At 37.0% G+C, this 20450-nt stretch overlaps 1 protein-coding gene across 1 annotated transcript in view; it reads left to right on the forward strand.

Annotated features, from left to right (window-relative positions):
* The first annotated feature begins 395 nt into the window (after positions 1-395).
* Positions 396-20450, forward strand: part of LOC108744882 (synapsin) — an 84533-nt gene continuing 64478 nt past the window's right edge. Inside the window, exons 1-3 of the mRNA XM_018480839.2 lie at positions 396-438; positions 5694-5908; positions 16645-16822. Coding sequence (XP_018336341.1) covers positions 396-438; positions 5694-5908; positions 16645-16822 — 436 coding nt within the window. The remainder of the gene's footprint in view (positions 439-5693; positions 5909-16644; positions 16823-20450) is intronic.

Here is a 20450-nt window from a genome sequence, read left to right on the forward strand (position 1 = left end):
CTTTAACAATTCATTCAGACCATGGCGCTTCAGCCGAAATTATAATTCTGTCATGGATTCCAGTCGTGACTTATGTACATCTCACTACACCACACGTTAACTAGAAACTAAAAGACATAAAAGTGAGACAAAGACAAACCTTTATAGGATCACTTCGTTGTTTGTATGTCGGTCAAGATCTTTTTCTCAGGAACACACGGCGAAATGTGGTGTTTCAAGCGAATGATGAGGATACCGTGGATAGAGAAGGTTAGAATTGAAGAACATGAAGGCATGAAGGTCTAGTCAGAGACATATTAGAGGCAGAAACGAAAGTTAGGAGGGGTAGAGGTAGACCTCGATTAGATTACTGTTCGCAAATAGTTAAGGATGTGAGATGTTCTAGTTTTAGGGAAATGCGAAGATTAGCTCCAGATAGGAAAAAGGTGGAGGTAGGAGGTGCGTGTTCAGCCTGTTTTAGGACTGATGATGGGTTGGTAGGACACCTTCTCAGGAATTAAGGTCTAGTCAGAGACATGTTAGAGGCAGAAACGGAAGTTAGGAGGGGTAGAGGTAGACCTCTATTAGATTACTGTTCGCAAATAGTTAAGGATGTGGATTGTTCTATTTTTAGGGAAATGCGAAGATTAGCTCCAGATAGGAAAAAGGTGGAGGTAGAAGCTGCGTGTCCAGCCTGCCTTAGGACTAATGATGGGTTGGTAGGATACCTTCTCAGGCATGAAAGTCTAGTCAGAGATATACTAGAGGCAGAAACGGAAATTAGGAGGGGTAGAGGTAGACCTAGATTAGATTACTGTTCGGAAATACTTAAGGATATGAGTTGTTCTAGTTTTAAGGAAATGTGAAGATTAGCGCTTCAGAGAGGAAAGAGGTGGAGGTAGGAGCTGCGTGTCCAGCCTATCTTAGGACTGATGATGGGTTGGTAGGACACCTCAGGTATGAAGGTCTAGTCAGAGACATGTTAGAGGCAGAAACGGAAGTTAGGAGGGGTAGAGGTAGACCTCTATTAGATTACTGTTCGCAAATAGTTAAGGATGTGGATTGTTCTATTTTTAGGGAAATGCGAAGATTAACTCAGGATAGGAAGTGGTGGAGGTGCGTGTCCAACCAGTCTTAGGACTGACAACCTTATGATGATGTAATTATAGTTTTGAGGATTGATTTTAGGGGAAAACGAAACATACTCCAAAAATGGGGGGAAATCTTAGAGACTGGATTCCCACTAACTTGTATATTTAGGTCTATTACGTTCGTCTTCCTTTTTAAGTATTCACTACTCGTTACAGACGAATGTTTGCTATATGCAATGATAAGTTCTACTATGCCTGTACAGTGATAATGACATTATGTCGTTTTGTAATGTAGACAGAGTCTGACATTTTGTAGTTTTAGTCATTAGAAGATAAGCATTTGTTTGGATGGTTAATGCGAAAGCTGTGCCGCAAACCATTCATAAATATTTATGGACAGGCCGCGTGCTTTCGCTTTAATTACGCCTGCTTATAATATATGTATGTATGTAAGTATGTAGGTACTATCCCTTTATAATAAACGTTCCGTTTCGCTCATTTGACCGTACCCACCGTCGTCATTTACATTACGTTTCATGTTTAGCACAATAGGCATAACAGAGCGACTTCAGAAACAACCCTTCACTCTATTTAAGTAACTCTCTGGTATATATACATGCAAATAATACAAAGTTATGTAAATGTTAGAGGGAGAAAGTCAACGTATGACCCTTTGGTCCCCCAATTCGAATCTTTTCGGAACAACATTCATGACCAACGTTTTTCTATAAACGATTATTACAAAGTACACCACCTACATGCAGCAAATTGTTTCGTGAAAAGCTTGATTTTTTGCCCAACTCTGATTAAGCTCAAAAGAAGGACAAATAAGTCAGGTTTTTAATTTGTAACAATACAATAATTCGCTTTTAAATAAAAAATACAATTTCTTATTAATATCAAAGTGTGCTGTCACACTGCTAAAAAAAGAAAGTCAACTGAAATAATTTTCTTTGAATTTTTTTCACGATTCCTAGCTGTCAATTTTTTCATTCTAAAATACCTATGTAATTAGGGTTGCCACCCGTACTTTATTATAAGGTATTGTAATCTATTTCGACTGTGCGTAAGTTATACTTTACAAGACACATAAAGTATGCAAAAATACTTTATTTAAGACCTTAAGTAAACATCGTAATTTTCTAAGCGATTATTCGAAATTCAGAGTATTTTTACATCAATAATATTGCACAACGGAACAACCTGATTTCCCAAATCTGTTCAAAGTAGTGTCACTTTTGTTGTCCGTTCCGGCCACTTCAGCATTTACATCTTCTGTTATGAATGCAAAGTGGCGCGATAACAGGAATAAAGCTTAATTAAAACTAATTAAAAATGAACTTTTAGTTTACTTAAATCTTTGTTTGCCATGTTTAGAGACTGTTAATGTATTTAAGAGCGACAGCAATTTGTTACTGGCTGCTAGGTGTAACAAAAAATATGTTTTTAAAAACAAAAAATAAAATACTTTATTTTTATGCCGAGTACTTTTTTTTTAACCTTTAAGTCGAGAAATACTTTATATAAAGCCTGAAAAGGTGGCAACCCTATATGTAATACAAACCTTGACTTTCTCCCCCCAACGAAATAGGACTCCTCACTTCCCCTAATTTTTGTTACATAATTTATATAGAGTTCCACATAATTAAAAACTTCAAGAGGTACACTGTTAATTAATAATTTCCTGATTGTTTCAAAAAGTTCATGTCAGCGTATAAAACAGCTAAACAAGCACAATAAGAGCTTCCATATGATAAAAAAGAAAAATTTCATTCTGAGAAATGACAAAAACAGGGAATAAATTGTGTAGATAAAACCGGTAGAATCTCTTATCCTTCCTGACTCATACAAAATCCTTTTAATCCTTTCTTGAGCACTCCGACTGAACATGAGAGTAAAGCTATAAATAGTTATCCTTTCAAGCCCTTTCCTTATTGTTAGAACCGAACATAAATTATACCCGTTAAGGAAGTTCAGCCATCCGAAAGACATAAAATGCCTTATGGATTTGAAAATAGTAGTTGCAAATATAGAGAGACATGAAATTTAAATTTTAACAGCACTTAGGATAGTAAAAATGTTTTTTTTTGCTTTAATATTAAACTGTAAGGTTTAGTGTAGCTGAAAGAATATGTAATTTCTGATGCTGAGATACAATTTTTGCAAATGTGATTAAAACAGCTGTAATTGAAAAGCTGAACATATTTAAATATTTAGGGGTCGATCATAAAATACGTTCCCAAAAAGGGGGAGGACGAGAGTGACGAGAGGGTTAAAAAAATGTTCATTAATTTTAATTTAATTTTTTCTTAACTTTGCAATTCTCAAAATTTTTTATTACGATAGAAAGTCATTCTCATTACTATTTTTAATCACAAGAAATCGTTTGTAGGGGACGAGACTAGCTTTTGTTACGCAATATTTGTTAGAGGGTCGCTGCAAGTGTGACGAAAGGGGAGGGAGAAGTCCAAAAAGGTGAAATTGTGAGTGACATATTTTATGGACACCCCTTAAAGTGTAAATTTCATAATTACTCTAGATCCAAACATCAGCTTGTGTTAAAAGACTTCTTTTAATAATCATTTTATTTAGCAACTACTAAAGTCGTTTATTTTTTATACAAACCTATACCATCTGTCTATTCACTTATCACTCACCTACAGGGGCGGCCTTAGTCATTGGAAGGTTCGGGACGGGTAAATTTTTGCGAGGCCCTCATCTTTGTAGAATTAATTTTAATGATGATACTTGAAAAATGCAGTAATTCAGTTTACAGTTTTAAAATTGTTTATCGAAAATTAAAAGAAATTGATAAAGACAAAGATAGCAAATTTGCGGCTTCTTTTAAGACTATTAAGAAATTCAAATAAACATTAGTAGTATATACTATTACTACCTGATATTTTTCTAATTAGATTGTTGCGCGAGGGTGCGAGGCCCCTACAAGAGCGAGGCCCCGGGCGGTTGCCCTGTTCGCCACCCCCAAAGGCCGCCCCTGCTCATCTATGTTCATTCATACCTACCACAACCATTTCCAAAGTTCTAATGCCTCTTTTCTTAACTGTATGTTGAAAAGAATTTAACTCGCATACACCATACAGTTTCAAAAAGCACTTCAATATCCCGATTTTCGAAAACTTTGAGACACACCACATGTCTACTTTGTGTCCTATATTAAACAACACGAAACTTCGATATCACACCTGCACCTCTTTTATCAGTCTCAACGCGTTATTTCGTTCTTATGTGTCTTGCTCTCGATTACAATCAAATATAAAATAGGTTTCCAAGGACACATACTATCATTTTCAAAACAACAGCGAATAATTGTTTTTTATGACATATGGCGTCCTCTGGATAAACAACAACTACCTACATTAACTTAAAAAGGAATCTAATGGAAAACTGCAGATATTGTTAGTCCTTAATCTCAGACGTAGCTACAGGGTGTTCTGCAAAATTTTTATTTGCAACTATTGAATAATAATTAATTAGACTTCAGTTTAGACTTACACTTAATACATACATATACATATGAAGATATAGAAAATTGATGATAAAGAAAGACAGGGTATTCTATTAAAAATATGGATATATCAATCATCTATAGCTAATTATGGTTGATAAAATAAAACTATAATTCAAGCAATTTTGTACTATTATTGAAGCAATATTATAACGGTCATATAGGATTGTTTTCCTTTGTGATAAAACAAACTTTCCACTACATTCGCCTAGAACAAGTGAAAATGTTCTTCATTGTTTCTAGAAAGGTCCTCAGATAAAATGTTCTCGAATGTTTCTGTCTTTAGAATTTGCTATAGAATAGACTAGACCGGAAGGTTCGAGAATGTTCTGGAATGTTGGAGTGGTTTGGTTAAGTTTTCACATGTATTTTTATGTATTTCTGTCTTTGGGTTTGCGAATCGATCACCAAACACTATATCATCATCATCATCATAAGGTCATCAGTCCTAAGACTGGTTGGACACGTACCTCCATTCTTTCCTGTCCCGAGCTAAACTTCGCATTTCCTTAAAACTAGAACAGCCCACATCCTTAACTATTTGCGAAGAGTAATCTAATCTACGTCTACCTCTACCCCTCCTAACTCCTGTTTCTGCCTCTAATATGTCTCTGACTAGACCTTCATGCCTGAGAACGTGTCCTACTAACCTATCTCGCCTATTTTTTATTGACTTCCATAGACTCCTCTGTTCTCCTATTCTTTCCAATACCTCTCCATTTCTAACCTTTTCTACCCACGATATCCTCATCATCCACCTATAACACCACATTTCGAACGCTTCTAACCTTTTCTTTTCCGCCGCTCCCACTGTCCATGTTTCGCACCCGTACAAACATACACCTTTAACAACCTTTTTCGAATTTCTAAATTAACACGTTTAAAATAAGTGGGAATATAAACCCTGCCAAGTGGGATATCGTTAGCTTATAACCTAATTTTCGTAATTGTTTTGGCATTTTTTTTTTTTAATTCAAATTGTATGCTTGTCTTATTTCACATGTCCCGTTTCTTTACAGGATCGCTTTAGAAGAATCACGTCACCGAACACCAGAGGAGGACCGACCGACCGTTAGGGTTGTTGGTGCTGGTATAAGAAGCCGTCAAAATTTCCAACTGTAGCAAATATTGCTCCCCGACCGCAAACGGTACCGCCATTTCGTTCAGCAGCTTTCGACAATCTTTCACTTCAAATGTCAATTACTTGAAACGACGTTTCAGCTCCGGAGATTTGTCTTCGGAGTGCGACGACAGCGATACACAAGTCGATCCATATGCAACGAAACAACCCCCAGTTACCTCACAACCACAGGTAATAATTGACATTTTTTCGCGTCACCCGAAAAAGTATTATCTACTCAATAATGCATTCGCTCTCAAACTTCTCAAAGTTCCAAACCTTTTTAATCTTGTTACCTCCTGGCCTATTACGTAAACGGATTTTGCCCCTTCTTGAAAATGTTATCAAAGAAATCAGTTCACAGAAAATGAAAATCGACTTTATTTTATACGCCGTCTGCTATTTTGTAACAACTTCTTCAGGGTCGTTTTTTTTTTTTTTCAAGACTTTGCACTCATCGAAATGAAAGAAAAGGTCGTTTCTTTAGCAATTTTTTACGCCTTTGTTTTGGGACTTATCTCTATTCTTCAAACTTGAGTATTTTAAAAATTTCACATCGTTTTGCACACACTTCGGGGGCTAGGGGGTTAAGAATTGTTTTTTACATATTACTTTCCCCGCAGTTAGCAGCGTCGAAAAAGTAAGAAACCATGCTTTAAACAAAGATATTCTTGGTATAATGGCGCTAATCTGCCATTTTATTTAATTAATGTTTGGTCTCGTTGTGTGTTCTGATGTTGAGGTGGTTAAATAATAGAATGCGGAATAAACGATAACAAACTTTAATAAGCAAGAACGAAAAATGAAGACTAGAATTAAGAATGTAAAATGGTGAAGTTTAAATTAGGAAGGATAAGTCAGAACTGATTTTAGTTTTTGAAAAGAGATTGTAAGAAGGGCGATAAGGAGGAGTTAGAAATAAGTTAATTAAAGTAGGGAACCAATAATATACTAGTAAAATCTGGAAATTTAGTTTAGAAGAAATACTGATAAGTTAAGTTTGTCCCCAAATCACAGAAGAAAGTGACCATAAAACTGCAATTAGGAAAAGTAAGAATTATAGACGTCATGTAGTTAGTATACAGAGTTGAATTGTTAAAAGGGATGATAGGAAAGTACGTAGGCAATTAAATAGTCGTTTAGCTTAAGAATAGGTATAGAATAGAGTAAGTATAGAAATAGAATTATAAGAAAAGAATATTTACACAATAATAATACAACAATACAGAAATTCCAAATACACAAATACAAGTACTAAAGTTTTCACAGACATACCAAAAAATATATACAACCACACACTCAATACTTCACTCTAAAAAATTAATTATTTTCTTAAAAATTATCAAATCGCCACAAATGATAATCAAATTTGCTTCAGGTAATAATCAATATTTCCCTTACAAAATATTTGTTTTACCCCTGAATAGGTTATTATCCCCGTCCGGAACCCAGGCAATAAATAGATGTGAGACGAAGGAGTAGGAGAAGTAACTGATTTTAGGTCTCTAGGAAGTCAGATAATTCAGAACGGAAGGAGTAGTAGGAATATAAAGCAAAAGATAAAGCAGAAGATAGTGCAGGGTGAAGTCGCCTTCAATAAAAAGAAGTCACTTCTATGCTCGCAAACGATTCATTTTGAAATTCGGAAAAAGGTTATTAAAGGTGTATGTTTGGATCGCGGTGCTCTATAGACGATGGGCACGACGGAAAAGAAAAGGTTAGAAGCGTTAGAAATGAAGAGGTATTAGAAAAAATAGGAGAACAGAGGAATGTATAGAAATCAATAAGAAATAGGCGAGATAGGTTGGTAGGACACCTTCTCAGGTATGAAGGTCAAAGACATATTAGAGGCAGAAGGCAGTTAGTAGGGGTAGAGGTAGACCTAGGTTAGATTACTGTTCGAAAATAGTTAAGGATATGGGTTGTTCTAGTTTTAGGGAAATTCGAAGATTAGCCACGGATATAAAGGTGTGGAGGTGTGTGTCCAACCAACCGAGCGGCATGGCCTAGAGGTCTAGACCATTGCTTAGCATTCGGGAGGACGGCGGTTCGATTCCGGGTCCGTCTGCCTTGGTCCAAGTTTTTCTGTGGTTTCCTTGGATCACCTAGGCAAATGCTGAGGCAGTAATATTCCACAGATAATCTTTCACTCTCTTCTGTCTTCATTTCGTCCGTCTCATCTTTCTCACCCGAACCACCACCCACCCATTCCCACGATTCCTGAAAGCAGGCTGAAGAGGGCCGTCCGCCCTACCTTCCGGCATAGTCCGGAGGGACTGCCCGCCCACCAGCATTACTGGCTGGTGGGAATGAAACACCCAAAAGTTTTTTTTTGTGTCCAACCAATCTTAGGACTGACGACTTTATGATGATAAAGTAGTTATTCAAACCTCAGACGATGTCCCATCATCCTATCTTTATTATCCCTATTTGATTGTTATAGCACCCTCTGTTCTCCCACATTCTCAAGTATATCCCAATTTCCGACCTTTTCCATCTATTGCTTCCACAGCGCTCACTATCGTACAGAACCGTACTCCAATCTTTTTGTGTTAGTCTTTTACTCCTTTAAATCTACATTGAAAACTTAATCGTTAATAGAATTAGTCGCACCTTAATTTACTAGTACAACGTTACTTCCTCTGGCCGTAAATTACTAATGTATCACTGATTTAACCGAATGTTAATTAATATATCACATATTTAACCGCAAAGTTAATTGCTATACCATCGACTTGACCGCAGGACCGCAGATGACACATTAATCCCTGGCCGCTGTTGCTACTACCGAAAGATGACTATAATTAAGATATGTTTGAACAGCGAATTCTCCTGAAGCTGACGTTTAAACTAATTGTTATCATTAAGTTGCCTGGAAGCTTTTAAAACTGTTAAATAAATCTTTAGGAAGATCGCTACAGCTTGTAGCATCAGATAAAGGCTAAACTCATGGATGAGAATTGTTAATTCCTGAATATTACACTACAATTATTAATTAGAAATTCTAATCATCTACATATGGTCCATAACTATTAAAGTCTGTTATTTAGATACTGTCCATTCTTTGATTCATAGTCACCATGGATCAAGGAGATTTTTGATCAGATAATTACCAGATAATACTAAATACAATTTTCACCCAATTCGACACATTTTCTAAAAGTTTAACTAATGCGAATTCAAGTTACTGCTATATAGAAGCCAAAAGGAATTCATATATGACATCCACATGATCGCTTCAATAGCATAATTTCAGTTTTTTTCCGTGGTGGCATAATTTTACAAAGATTAGATAGACTCTGGGAGAACCCACGCGGTTTAGGTCAGTATCCCACTGAAGGCAATGCGATCGCTATCCGATGCTAATAAAATCATTTGACAGTCAATTACATGTATACTACACGTTAGGGGTTACTAGACGACTTTCAGAAGGAACTACCAGCTTCGTGACGAAAGAAAAATAACCATCAAGAACTTTTTTCTGAGAAACGATCCTTCAACAACAATTGTTTAAACTTTGCATCAACTATTAAAAGTTCTTTTGAAGGAAGCCTCGTGTATTTTAAATATTCACACGCATGTGTCCACCACCTACGTTTTTATTTAACAACAACAACAAAACCATCGTCTTCTGCTTCGCTTGACATGATCTAGAGCACGAGTAATCGTTAAACAGTTGCCTCTTCTAAAAAACGAACATTTGGGTGTTTCATTCCCACCAGCTAGTAATGCTGGTGGGCGGGTAGTCCCTCCGGACTGCGCCAGAAGATAGGGCGGAAGACCCTCTTCAGCCTTATTTCAGAAATCGTGGGAATGGTTGGGTGGTGGTTCGGGTGAGAAAGATGAGACAGACGAAATGAAGACAGAAGAGAGTGAAAAGATTATCTGTGGAATATTACTACCTCAGCATTTGCCTAAGTGATCCAAAGAAACCACAGAAAAACTTGGACTAAGGCAGATGGACCCGGAACCGAACCGGCGTCCTCCCGAATGCTAAGCAATAGACTAAACCTCTAGGTCATGCCGCTCGGTTGCCTCTTCTATATGTGACAAAGTTTGTATAGCAATTATCGCCAGACAACTTTCAGCAACGTTACATTCAAATCGCGTCGTCTTCAGTTGAATACCACCCTTAGAATCCACGAAAATGAACATGGAAAAGGAAGTCACGATTGCCGCCAGTTGCTCGCTCGTGCAAACGAATTGTCTTCGCTTGCTACGTACCGGAATGAAACGAAAATTGAAATTTGAAATTCAAACGAAGTGTGTATGAAGTATATATATGTGAGCCTTTGTATGTATTATGTATGTGTGTTGACGTTGCTAATTTATGTCAGTTGAATACGTATATAGTTGTGCATAAAATGGAAGAGTGAATTCGAATACCTATTATACATGGTTACGTATACTTCACTCAAAGCTCCTCTTGAAAGAAACTTTCTGGAAATTGAATGTGCTCAAAGGCTATTCAAGTAATGAAAGCCCGTTGGACCGAAACGATTTATACATGAAAACATTTGAGAGATGCATTACTTCCAAAAAATCGCGTAAGACGCTAAAAAACAGACATTATTGTTTCGGTCTTGGTGGTTGTCCAGTCCAATAAAATTTGACGAAAGACCAATCAGCAAACGCTATCTGGGCATCCCCAAGTTTGTCTTTGCAAGTCGACCGTCAAGTCGACGCAAACCGCTATGTGTCATTGTCGAGCCGACCGCCGAATCGACACAAACCGCTGTATGTGACATCATCGAGCGGCAATTAAGTCGACTAATGGGTTGGCACAAACCGCCGCTGTGTATATCACAGTTAAGCGGCAACAAAATCGACTTATATATCGGCACAAACCGCTAACGGTATAATCAACACAAACCGCTGTATGTCATGGTCAAGCGGCTGTCGAGTCAACACAAACCGTTATGTGTGTCATCGTCGAGCCGCAGTTGAGTCGACTACTGAATCGGCACAAACCGCTATATGTATCATGGTTAAGCGACGACCGAATGGACTGTCATGTCGGCACAAACCGCTAGCAGTAGAGTCAACATGAACAGTTGTTTGTCATCGTCATGCGGCAGTCGAGTCGACACAAAACGTTATGTGTGTCATCGTCGAGCGGCAGTTGAGTAGACTACTGAATCGGCACAAACCGCTGTGTGTATCATGGTTAAGCGGCGACCGAATCGACTGTCATGTCGGCACAAACCGCTAGCAGTAGAGTCAACATAAACAACTGTGGGTCATCGTCAAGCGGCAGTCGAGTCGACACAAAGCGTTATGTGTGTCATCGTCCAGCGGAAGTTGAGTCGACTACTGAATCGGCACAAACCGCTATGTATATCGTGGTTAAGCGGCAACCGAATCGACTGTCATGTCGGCACAAACCGCTAGCAGTAGAGTCAACATGAACAGTTGTGTGTCATCGTCAGACGACAGTAGAGTCGACACAAACCGTTATGTGTGTGATCGTCGGGCGTCACTTGAGTCGACTACTGGGTCAGCTCAAACTGCTAGCAGTAGAGTCAACCTAAACTGCTAAGTGTCATCGTCAAGCAGCAGTCGAATCGGTCGCCCAGTCGACACAAAACCGTTGGGGGTATCATCGTCGAGCGGCAGTCGAGTCGGCCGCCGAGTGTGTCACCGCTTTAATTGGTGTGTTTCTATTACTCGATTGATGCCTTCCATCAAAAAATTATTTATTTACCAACAATTGATCGCTTCAATAGGATGATTATATACAATTTGGTTTTATTAGTTTTTAAATCTAATTCTTATTATGAAAATACCAAATTATACAAATTGTAACGTCTTACTTTTCACCGTTTTAAATCCATGTTGAATTATCTCATCATATAATTTTCACAAATACATACAAAAATCGTGATTTGTTAACGCTATCTGACTTGCAGTGCCGATTAGGACATTTTATGACGAATATTTTTACTTTGGAAATCAAACTGCTCAACAATATAATCCTTGCAGGAAATTCGCAGTGTCAGAAGATCAATTTTATTAAAAAATGAATAACAAAAACAAGCTTTTTATAACTACAAAAATTACTAATTGAAAAATTCAGATTTTGCATTTTATATTTAGAATGCATTTTTCCGAAAAATTTTACGTTTGATTTTTGAAATAGCAATACACTTTCGTATATTGCTTCTGCCATTTCAAATATCGTAACAGCCGTTTTTCTATCTCTGCCAATAAAAAGATATGGCTTCCGAAATATAGTTTTTCGGGCAATTGACCCAATGACATCCATAAAATATTGCCGTTAACCTAAAAACTTCATATTTGGAAAGGAAGAAATGTCTCAAAGCGCAAATAAAGAAAACAATTGGGAAATCTTTCATTTCCAAGTCTATTTGAGATCATTATGTGGCAAGCTTTATCAATAGCACCTATGAGAATTGCACTTATTTCTAACATGACTATATTCGTCAAAAAAGACAAAAAAGTATTGTATGAAAATAAATAAAAGTAAAATAAAAATACTGGTTTGCAAGGGAGGAAACAGTAGAGAAAGAGTGAATATAAAAATAGAAGACGAAAAATTAGTATGTTCGGTATCTAGGAAGTCAGATACGTCAGGACGGAAGGAGTAGTAGGGATATAAAGCAGAGGATAGTGCAAGTCACTTCTACACTCGCGAACGATTAATTTAGAAATTTGAAAAATGTCGTTAATGGTGTATATATGGGTGTGAAACATGGACGGTCTGCGCGGTGGAAGAGAAAAAGTTACAAGCGTTCGAAATGTGGTGTTATCGGCAAATGATGAGGATACCGTGGATAGAGAGGTTAGAAATAAAAAGGTATTAGAAAGAATAGGAAAATAGAGGACTCTGTGGAAGCCAATAAGGAATAGGCGAGATAGGTTGATAGGACACCTTCCCAGGCATGAAGATCTAGTCAGGAGTTAGAAGGTGTAAAGGTAGACCTAGATTAGATTACTCTTCACAAATAGTTAAGGATGTGGGCTGTTCTAGCTTTAGGGAAATGCGAAGATTAGCTCAGGATAGGTAAGAGTGGAGGTGCGTGTCCAACCAGTCTTAAGACGGACGAGAATATATACTGATTGTAATTGCTTAGTTCCACATTAAACATCTTAAAATTATCAATAATAATCAATGATTCTGATTTAATCTTTACATCCTGGATATCGAATGTAGACGCGTTAGTTAATTCCGTCCTTTAATTAGACGTTTTAATGGTCAATTAGTTTTAGAATGCTATACCATCACCAGAGATGGGTGCCTATAATTAGATTGCATGACCAAAATGCCTGTATATTATTACAGACCACGCTAGAACATTACTATATATACATAGATAATTACTAATCGTAAGTAAACAGAACCCCTAAGCCACGCGACCTGCTCGCCCTTTCTCTGGATTACGATTCTTTCGTATTTCGTAAATGTCCTCATCATAATCATAAGGTCGTCAGTCCTAAGACTTGGTCACGCACCTCCACTTTTTCCTAACCTACAGCAAGTAGATATCCATATTTTTAAATGGACCTTGTTGGAGCATACGTAATCCTAAAATGTAGCATCGTACTACAGATGGCGCTCACCACGCCATTTGTGGTATTTTGTAGAACATATCACATCCTTAACTATTTGCGAACAGTAATTTAATCTAGGTCTACCTCTACTCCTCCTAACTCCTGTTTATGCCTTTAATATGCCTCTGATTAGACCTTCATGCCTGAGAACGTGTCCTGCCAACAACTTATCTCGCCGATTTCTTATTGCCTTCCACACAGTCCTCTGTTCTCCAATTCTTTCAAATACCTGTAAATATCCTACCTACTAATAAAAAAACTTCGTAGATTTTGTAACAATAGTTCAGAGTTCATTCAAAGTTTGTTTTCCACAGAACAATTTCAGTGCCTCGCCATAATCTATTATTGATTTACCCCATGCATGTGCCTATTTTCCTTAAAAGTACATATTGTAACCCGTATTTCAGAAAGTACTCTCAACAATATCCCAGAATCGATAATCCCCGGTGGCTTGAGCAGCACTGTGAAGGTGCTATTGAAAGGGTAATATATAATTGCCCTCTACGAAAATAACATTAAAATTAGCACAGTGACTATATTACGGATATCGCATTGCAAAATAATAATAAAATTTTAACTTTGGTTACTTGTCATTTAAAGGGGAAAGTCCAAACCTTCTTTAAAGTGCGTGTCAAAATTCTTTACCTAGATATGTAATTTTTCTCTAAGTCGAACGTTATGTTCTCAATAAACATCCTGCCTATCAAAATTGACACATACCTATTATTTTAATAAAAGTTCGAAATCTTTCTAAGTGTTTATTCATCTCTTTTTAAAGCAATTCTGATCCATTTAAAGTGCATCGATTCCTACCCTTATCTAAATGTGTACCCTCAATGGGTCCTTGTTACTTATACAGGATTCTAATATTCCTAGACGATTTCTACTTACTTTTTGAATCATTTCATGAGAAATCGCTGTAATTTTATTTCTAATGCGTTGTTTTAATTCTTGAATATTGACAAGGTACACTTCTATTCTCACGAACGATTAATTTAGAAATTCGAAAAAGATTGTTAAAAGTGTAAGTACGTTTGGAGCGCGGCGTTGTACGGGTACGAAACATGGACGGTGGACGTGCCGGAAAAGAAGAGGTTAGAATCGTTCGAAATGTAGTGTTATAGGCGAATGACGAGGATACTGTAGATAGAGAATTAGAAATGAAGAGGTTTTAGAAAGAATAGGAGAACAGAGGACTCTATAGAAGTCAAAAGGAAATAAGCGAGATAGATTGGTAGGACACCTTCTCAGGCATGAAGGTCTAGTCAGAGACATATTAGAGGCAGAAATGGGAGTTAGGATGGGTAGAGGTAGACCTAGATTAGGTTACTGTTCACAAATAGTTAAGGATGTGGGTTGTTCTAGTTTTAGGAAAATGCAAAGATTAGCTCAGGGTAGGAAAGAGTGGAGGTACGTGTCCAACCAGTTTTTGAACTAACGGCCTTATGATGATGATGATGATGATGACACAATCTTTATAACCAGTAATGGCAAAATGGTACATCAGGAGAATGGCCGGGATAAATAATTTCACCAACTCGAGAATTTGCGGTAATTGGTCCATCCTTTTTCAAAGATAATGCAGGTAATGCTGTGACAGTTACAACAGACTGCTACGTGAATATTTTCCAAATTTCATAATGCCTTAACTTCATTAACGTAGAACTGACCATAATCTTGTGTGACTCACGTATGACTGGAATAAAAATTAATATTTTGAGCCAACTGTTTCCTCAGCATTTGGCTTCCGAATTTGGAGATACTAATTCTCTTGATTTATCATTTTGCTATTACCGATTATGAGGTTATCTCAAAAGTAAAGCGTATACATCNTAATTTATATACATTTTTGTTTTAAGAAATTTCTAAACATTTTCGTCTAGTACTGTACAGTTCTAGCCGATTTCCTAAGACCGCCGATCGAGAGCTCTGCTTGTTTAAGCTTGTTCCAACTATGAAATATTATTCTGAAAATTTTGAATTTTTTACCCACTACACGCTACCTCAAATTAATGAGGGAACTTCCAACTATCTCTGTCTTGCTCACGCCTAGTGCGTATTCTTTCTATCTTCGCGCAGATTTCTTCAAGGTCACAATTCTAACAAATTGAAATAGACTGTACCTCGCTATTTTTCATTGACTTCAATAAAGTCCTCTGTTCTCCTTTTCTAATACCTTCTAATCTTCTCTATCCACGGTATCTTCAACTTTCGTCGTTAACACTACATTTTGAAAGCATCTAATCTTTTCTTTTCCGCCGCGTCCACCGTCCATGTTTCGCACCCATACAGAGCCGCGCTCCAAACATACATTCTTAACAATCTTTTTCGCATTTCTATATATTTTTATATATCTCCTTCCGTCCTGACTTATCTAACTTCCAACTACCTAAAATCAGCCACTTTTTCTATTCTTTCGTCTCCTATCTTTATCTTTGCTCTTTTTCTGCTATATCTTCCCTTGCATACCAATGTTTCGTTTTACTTTTATTTATTTAGCTAAATGCTAATACTGCTATATTACCAAATAAATTACATGAAATTTAAATTTATATTTATTTAATTTCAAATGCATCAGTTACCACTTGCATTATTATTCATGCATTCGTATGTTGCTCTCTATATGGATTTTAGAACACTATTGTATTTACAAATAAATTCAAACATTTCACATTAAAATCTAAATCTAACCAATCCAACCTCGATTACCTATATCCGTTACATCCCTAATTATAACCATGCACTCATAATCTCTCATATTAAAAATTTAATTTGAATTCTACTTAGATAGTTTTCGATAATACAGTGTGGGATCATGTTTCCTGTTTTAATCTTTGTTTTACAATTCGGTCAAAAATTCTCAATAACCGCTAGCTTCACGGAGAAAATAGAAAAGGAAAATTTACCTAAATATTAAAACGATATTTACAATCTATCCCACTAGCTCGTTGATTCGGAAGCGAAAATAATAATTAGGTACTTCGATTGATATTTTCAATAATTCAATCATTTACAATCGAAAATTGTAAATTTTTGTGTTGTAAAAATTTAGATTTTCTCCGTGTTATATTCCTCATTTTCTTATAATATTAAGGAAGCTCGAAACGTGTTATCTATTACCGACGGCGTCACGTCCTCAAAATCCAGAACAGAGTTGCCAAAACACGCGTTCCACTGATCTTTAGGGTGATTGATTACCATGTTTTTCGGAAACTAACTTTTTCTTACGTTATATCTACACAAGCTTTCCACATGTGGAGATCGTGGATAGGAATAAATTACAATCTAATCTCGAATGATAATAAAAAGCTCTTCATTCGCTTTTCTTAATACTGTTGTTCTGTTTTTCGTTGCAGGCTCCACCGCCCCCGCCACCGTCTCAAAGTTCGGTGGCCAGCAGTGGCAGCGGGGGTGGAATTGGATCGATCACGGATTTATCTTTGAACCTACGACCGGGTTCAAAAACTACAAGTGCTCCCAGCAGCCCTGCCAAGTCGAGAGAGTCGCTTTTACAACGAGTTCAATCACTTACCGGTTAGTATGAACCAAATAGGGTCACATAAAAAGGCTTTCGGGTCTTAGGGATTACCTAAAGGAAAATTCAAAGCTTATTTTATGATATACCGCCCTTAAAAATAAAAATTCCTTCAGATAGAAAATTTCACAAGCTGATTCGGTATGAAAACTGAAAGTCTAACGAAGTCGTACATATCTGATAGATTCTATTTCTTTCTCTAATTACTATAAGTAAATAACGGAGTCAAAATACATACGCAATTTTTCAGTCCTTAGAGNGTATGAAAATAAATAAAAGTAAAATAAAAATACTGGTTTGCAAGGGAGGAAACAGTAGAGAAAGAGTGAATATAAAAATAGAAGACGAAAAATTAGTATGTTCGGTATCTAGGAAGTCAGATACGTCAGGACGGAAGGAGTAGTAGGGATATAAAGCAGAGGATAGTGCAAGTCACTTCTACACTCGCGAACGATTAATTTAGAAATTTGAAAAATGTCGTTAATGGTGTATATATGGGTGTGAAACATGGACGGTCTGCGCGGTGGAAGAGAAAAAGTTACAAGCGTTCGAAATGTGGTGTTATCGGCAAATGATGAGGATACCGTGGATAGAGAGGTTAGAAATAAAAAGGTATTAGAAAGAATAGGAAAATAGAGGACTCTGTGGAAGCCAATAAGGAATAGGCGAGATAGGTTGATAGGACACCTTCCCAGGCATGAAGATCTAGTCAGGAGTTAGAAGGTGTAAAGGTAGACCTAGATTAGATTACTCTTCACAAATAGTTAAGGATGTGGGCTGTTCTAGCTTTAGGGAAATGCGAAGATTAGCTCAGGATAGGTAAGAGTGGAGGTGCGTGTCCAACCAGTCTTAAGACGGACGAGAATATATACTGATTGTAATTGCTTAGTTCCACATTAAACATCTTAAAATTATCAATAATAATCAATGATTCTGATTTAATCTTTACATCCTGGATATCGAATGTAGACGCGTTAGTTAATTCCGTCCTTTAATTAGACGTTTTAATGGTCAATTAGTTTTAGAATGCTATACCATCACCAGAGATGGGTGCCTATAATTAGATTGCATGACCAAAATGCCTGTATATTATTACAGACCACGCTAGAACATTACTATATATACATAGATAATTACTAATCGTAAGTAAACAGAACCCCTAAGCCACGCGACCTGCTCGCCCTTTCTCTGGATTACGATTCTTTCGTATTTCGTAAATGTCCTCATCATAATCATAAGGTCGTCAGTCCTAAGACTTGGTCACGCACCTCCACTTTTTCCTAACCTACAGCAAGTAGATATCCATATTTTTAAATGGACCTTGTTGGAGCATACGTAATCCTAAAATGTAGCATCGTACTACAGATGGCGCTCACCACGCCATTTGTGGTATTTTGTAGAACATATCACATCCTTAACTATTTGCGAACAGTAATTTAATCTAGGTCTACCTCTACTCCTCCTAACTCCTGTTTATGCCTTTAATATGCCTCTGATTAGACCTTCATGCCTGAGAACGTGTCCTGCCAACAACTTATCTCGCCGATTTCTTATTGCCTTCCACACAGTCCTCTGTTCTCCAATTCTTTCAAATACCTGTAAATATCCTACCTACTAATAAAAAAACTTCGTAGATTTTGTAACAATAGTTCAGAGTTCATTCAAAGTTTGTTTTCCACAGAACAATTTCAGTGCCTCGCCATAATCTATTATTGATTTACCCCATGCATGTGCCTATTTTCCTTAAAAGTACATATTGTAACCCGTATTTCAGAAAGTACTCTCAACAATATCCCAGAATCGATAATCCCCGGTGGCTTGAGCAGCACTGTGAAGGTGCTATTGAAAGGGTAATATATAATTGCCCTCTACGAAAATAACATTAAAATTAGCACAGTGACTATATTACGGATATCGCATTGCAAAATAATAATAAAATTTTAACTTTGGTTACTTGTCATTTAAAGGGGAAAGTCCAAACCTTCTTTAAAGTGCGTGTCAAAATTCTTTACCTAGATATGTAATTTTTCTCTAAGTCGAACGTTATGTTCTCAATAAACATCCTGCCTATCAAAATTGACACATACCTATTATTTTAATAAAAGTTCGAAATCTTTCTAAGTGTTTATTCATCTCTTTTTAAAGCAATTCTGATCCATTTAAAGTGCATCGATTCCTACCCTTATCTAAATGTGTACCCTCAATGGGTCCTTGTTACTTATACAGGATTCTAATATTCCTAGACGATTTCTACTTACTTTTTGAATCATTTCATGAGAAATCGCTGTAATTTTATTTCTAATGCGTTGTTTTAATTCTTGAATATTGACAAGGTACACTTCTATTCTCACGAACGATTAATTTAGAAATTCGAAAAAGATTGTTAAAAGTGTAAGTACGTTTGGAGCGCGGCGTTGTACGGGTACGAAACATGGACGGTGGACGTGCCGGAAAAGAAGAGGTTAGAATCGTTCGAAATGTAGTGTTATAGGCGAATGACGAGGATACTGTAGATAGAGAATTAGAAATGAAGAGGTTTTAGAAAGAATAGGAGAACAGAGGACTCTATAGAAGTCAAAAGGAAATAAGCGAGATAGATTGGTAGGACACCTTCTCAGGCATGAAGGTCTAGTCAGAGACATATTAGAGGCAGAAATGGGAGTTAGGATGGGTAGAGGTAGACCTAGATTAGGTTACTGTTCACAAATAGTTAAGGATGTGGGTTGTTCTAGTTTTAGGAAAATGCAAAGATTAGCTCAGGGTAGGAAAGAGTGGAGGTACGTGTCCAACCAGTTTTTGAACTAACGGCCTTATGATGATGATGATGATGATGACACAATCTTTATAACCAGTAATGGCAAAATGGTACATCAGGAGAATGGCCGGGATAAATAATTTCACCAACTCGAGAATTTGCGGTAATTGGTCCATCCTTTTTCAAAGATAATGCAGGTAATGCTGTGACAGTTACAACAGACTGCTACGTGAATATTTTCCAAATTTCATAATGCCTTAACTTCATTAACGTAGAACTGACCATAATCTTGTGTGACTCACGTATGACTGGAATAAAAATTAATATTTTGAGCCAACTGTTTCCTCAGCATTTGGCTTCCGAATTTGGAGATACTAATTCTCTTGATTTATCATTTTGCTATTACCGATTATGAGGTTATCTCAAAAGTAAAGCGTATACATCTCATCCTGTTAATACATAAGGATTAAAACAACACATTACTACTGAAATTATAGCTATTTCTCAGGAAATTACTCAGATAGTAAAAGGAAAAAAGAAGTCTAAAAAATTAGGGAACCCATCCTATCAATGTATTATTTAAAACAGATTACAGCACGTCCTGTCGCCACATTGTAAATGAAATTGTAGGGATTTCTCATGAAATGATTCAGTGAGTAAGAGAAAATCCTCGAGGAAGACTAGAAACGAGGGAGGAAAAAAAAAACTTTTGGGTGTTTCATTCCCACCAGCCAGTAATGCTGGTGGGCGGGCAGTCCCTCCGGACTATGCCGGAAGGTAAGGCGGAAGGCCCTCTTCAGCCTGCTTTCAGGAATCGTGGGAATGGGTGGGTGGTGGTTCGGGTGAGAAAGATGAGACGGACGAAATGAAGA

This window comes from Agrilus planipennis, unplaced genomic scaffold (assembly GCF_000699045.2).
Source record: "Agrilus planipennis isolate EAB-ADULT unplaced genomic scaffold, Apla_2.0 scaffold42, whole genome shotgun sequence".
Taxonomy (NCBI): Eukaryota; Metazoa; Arthropoda; class Insecta; order Coleoptera; family Buprestidae; genus Agrilus; species Agrilus planipennis.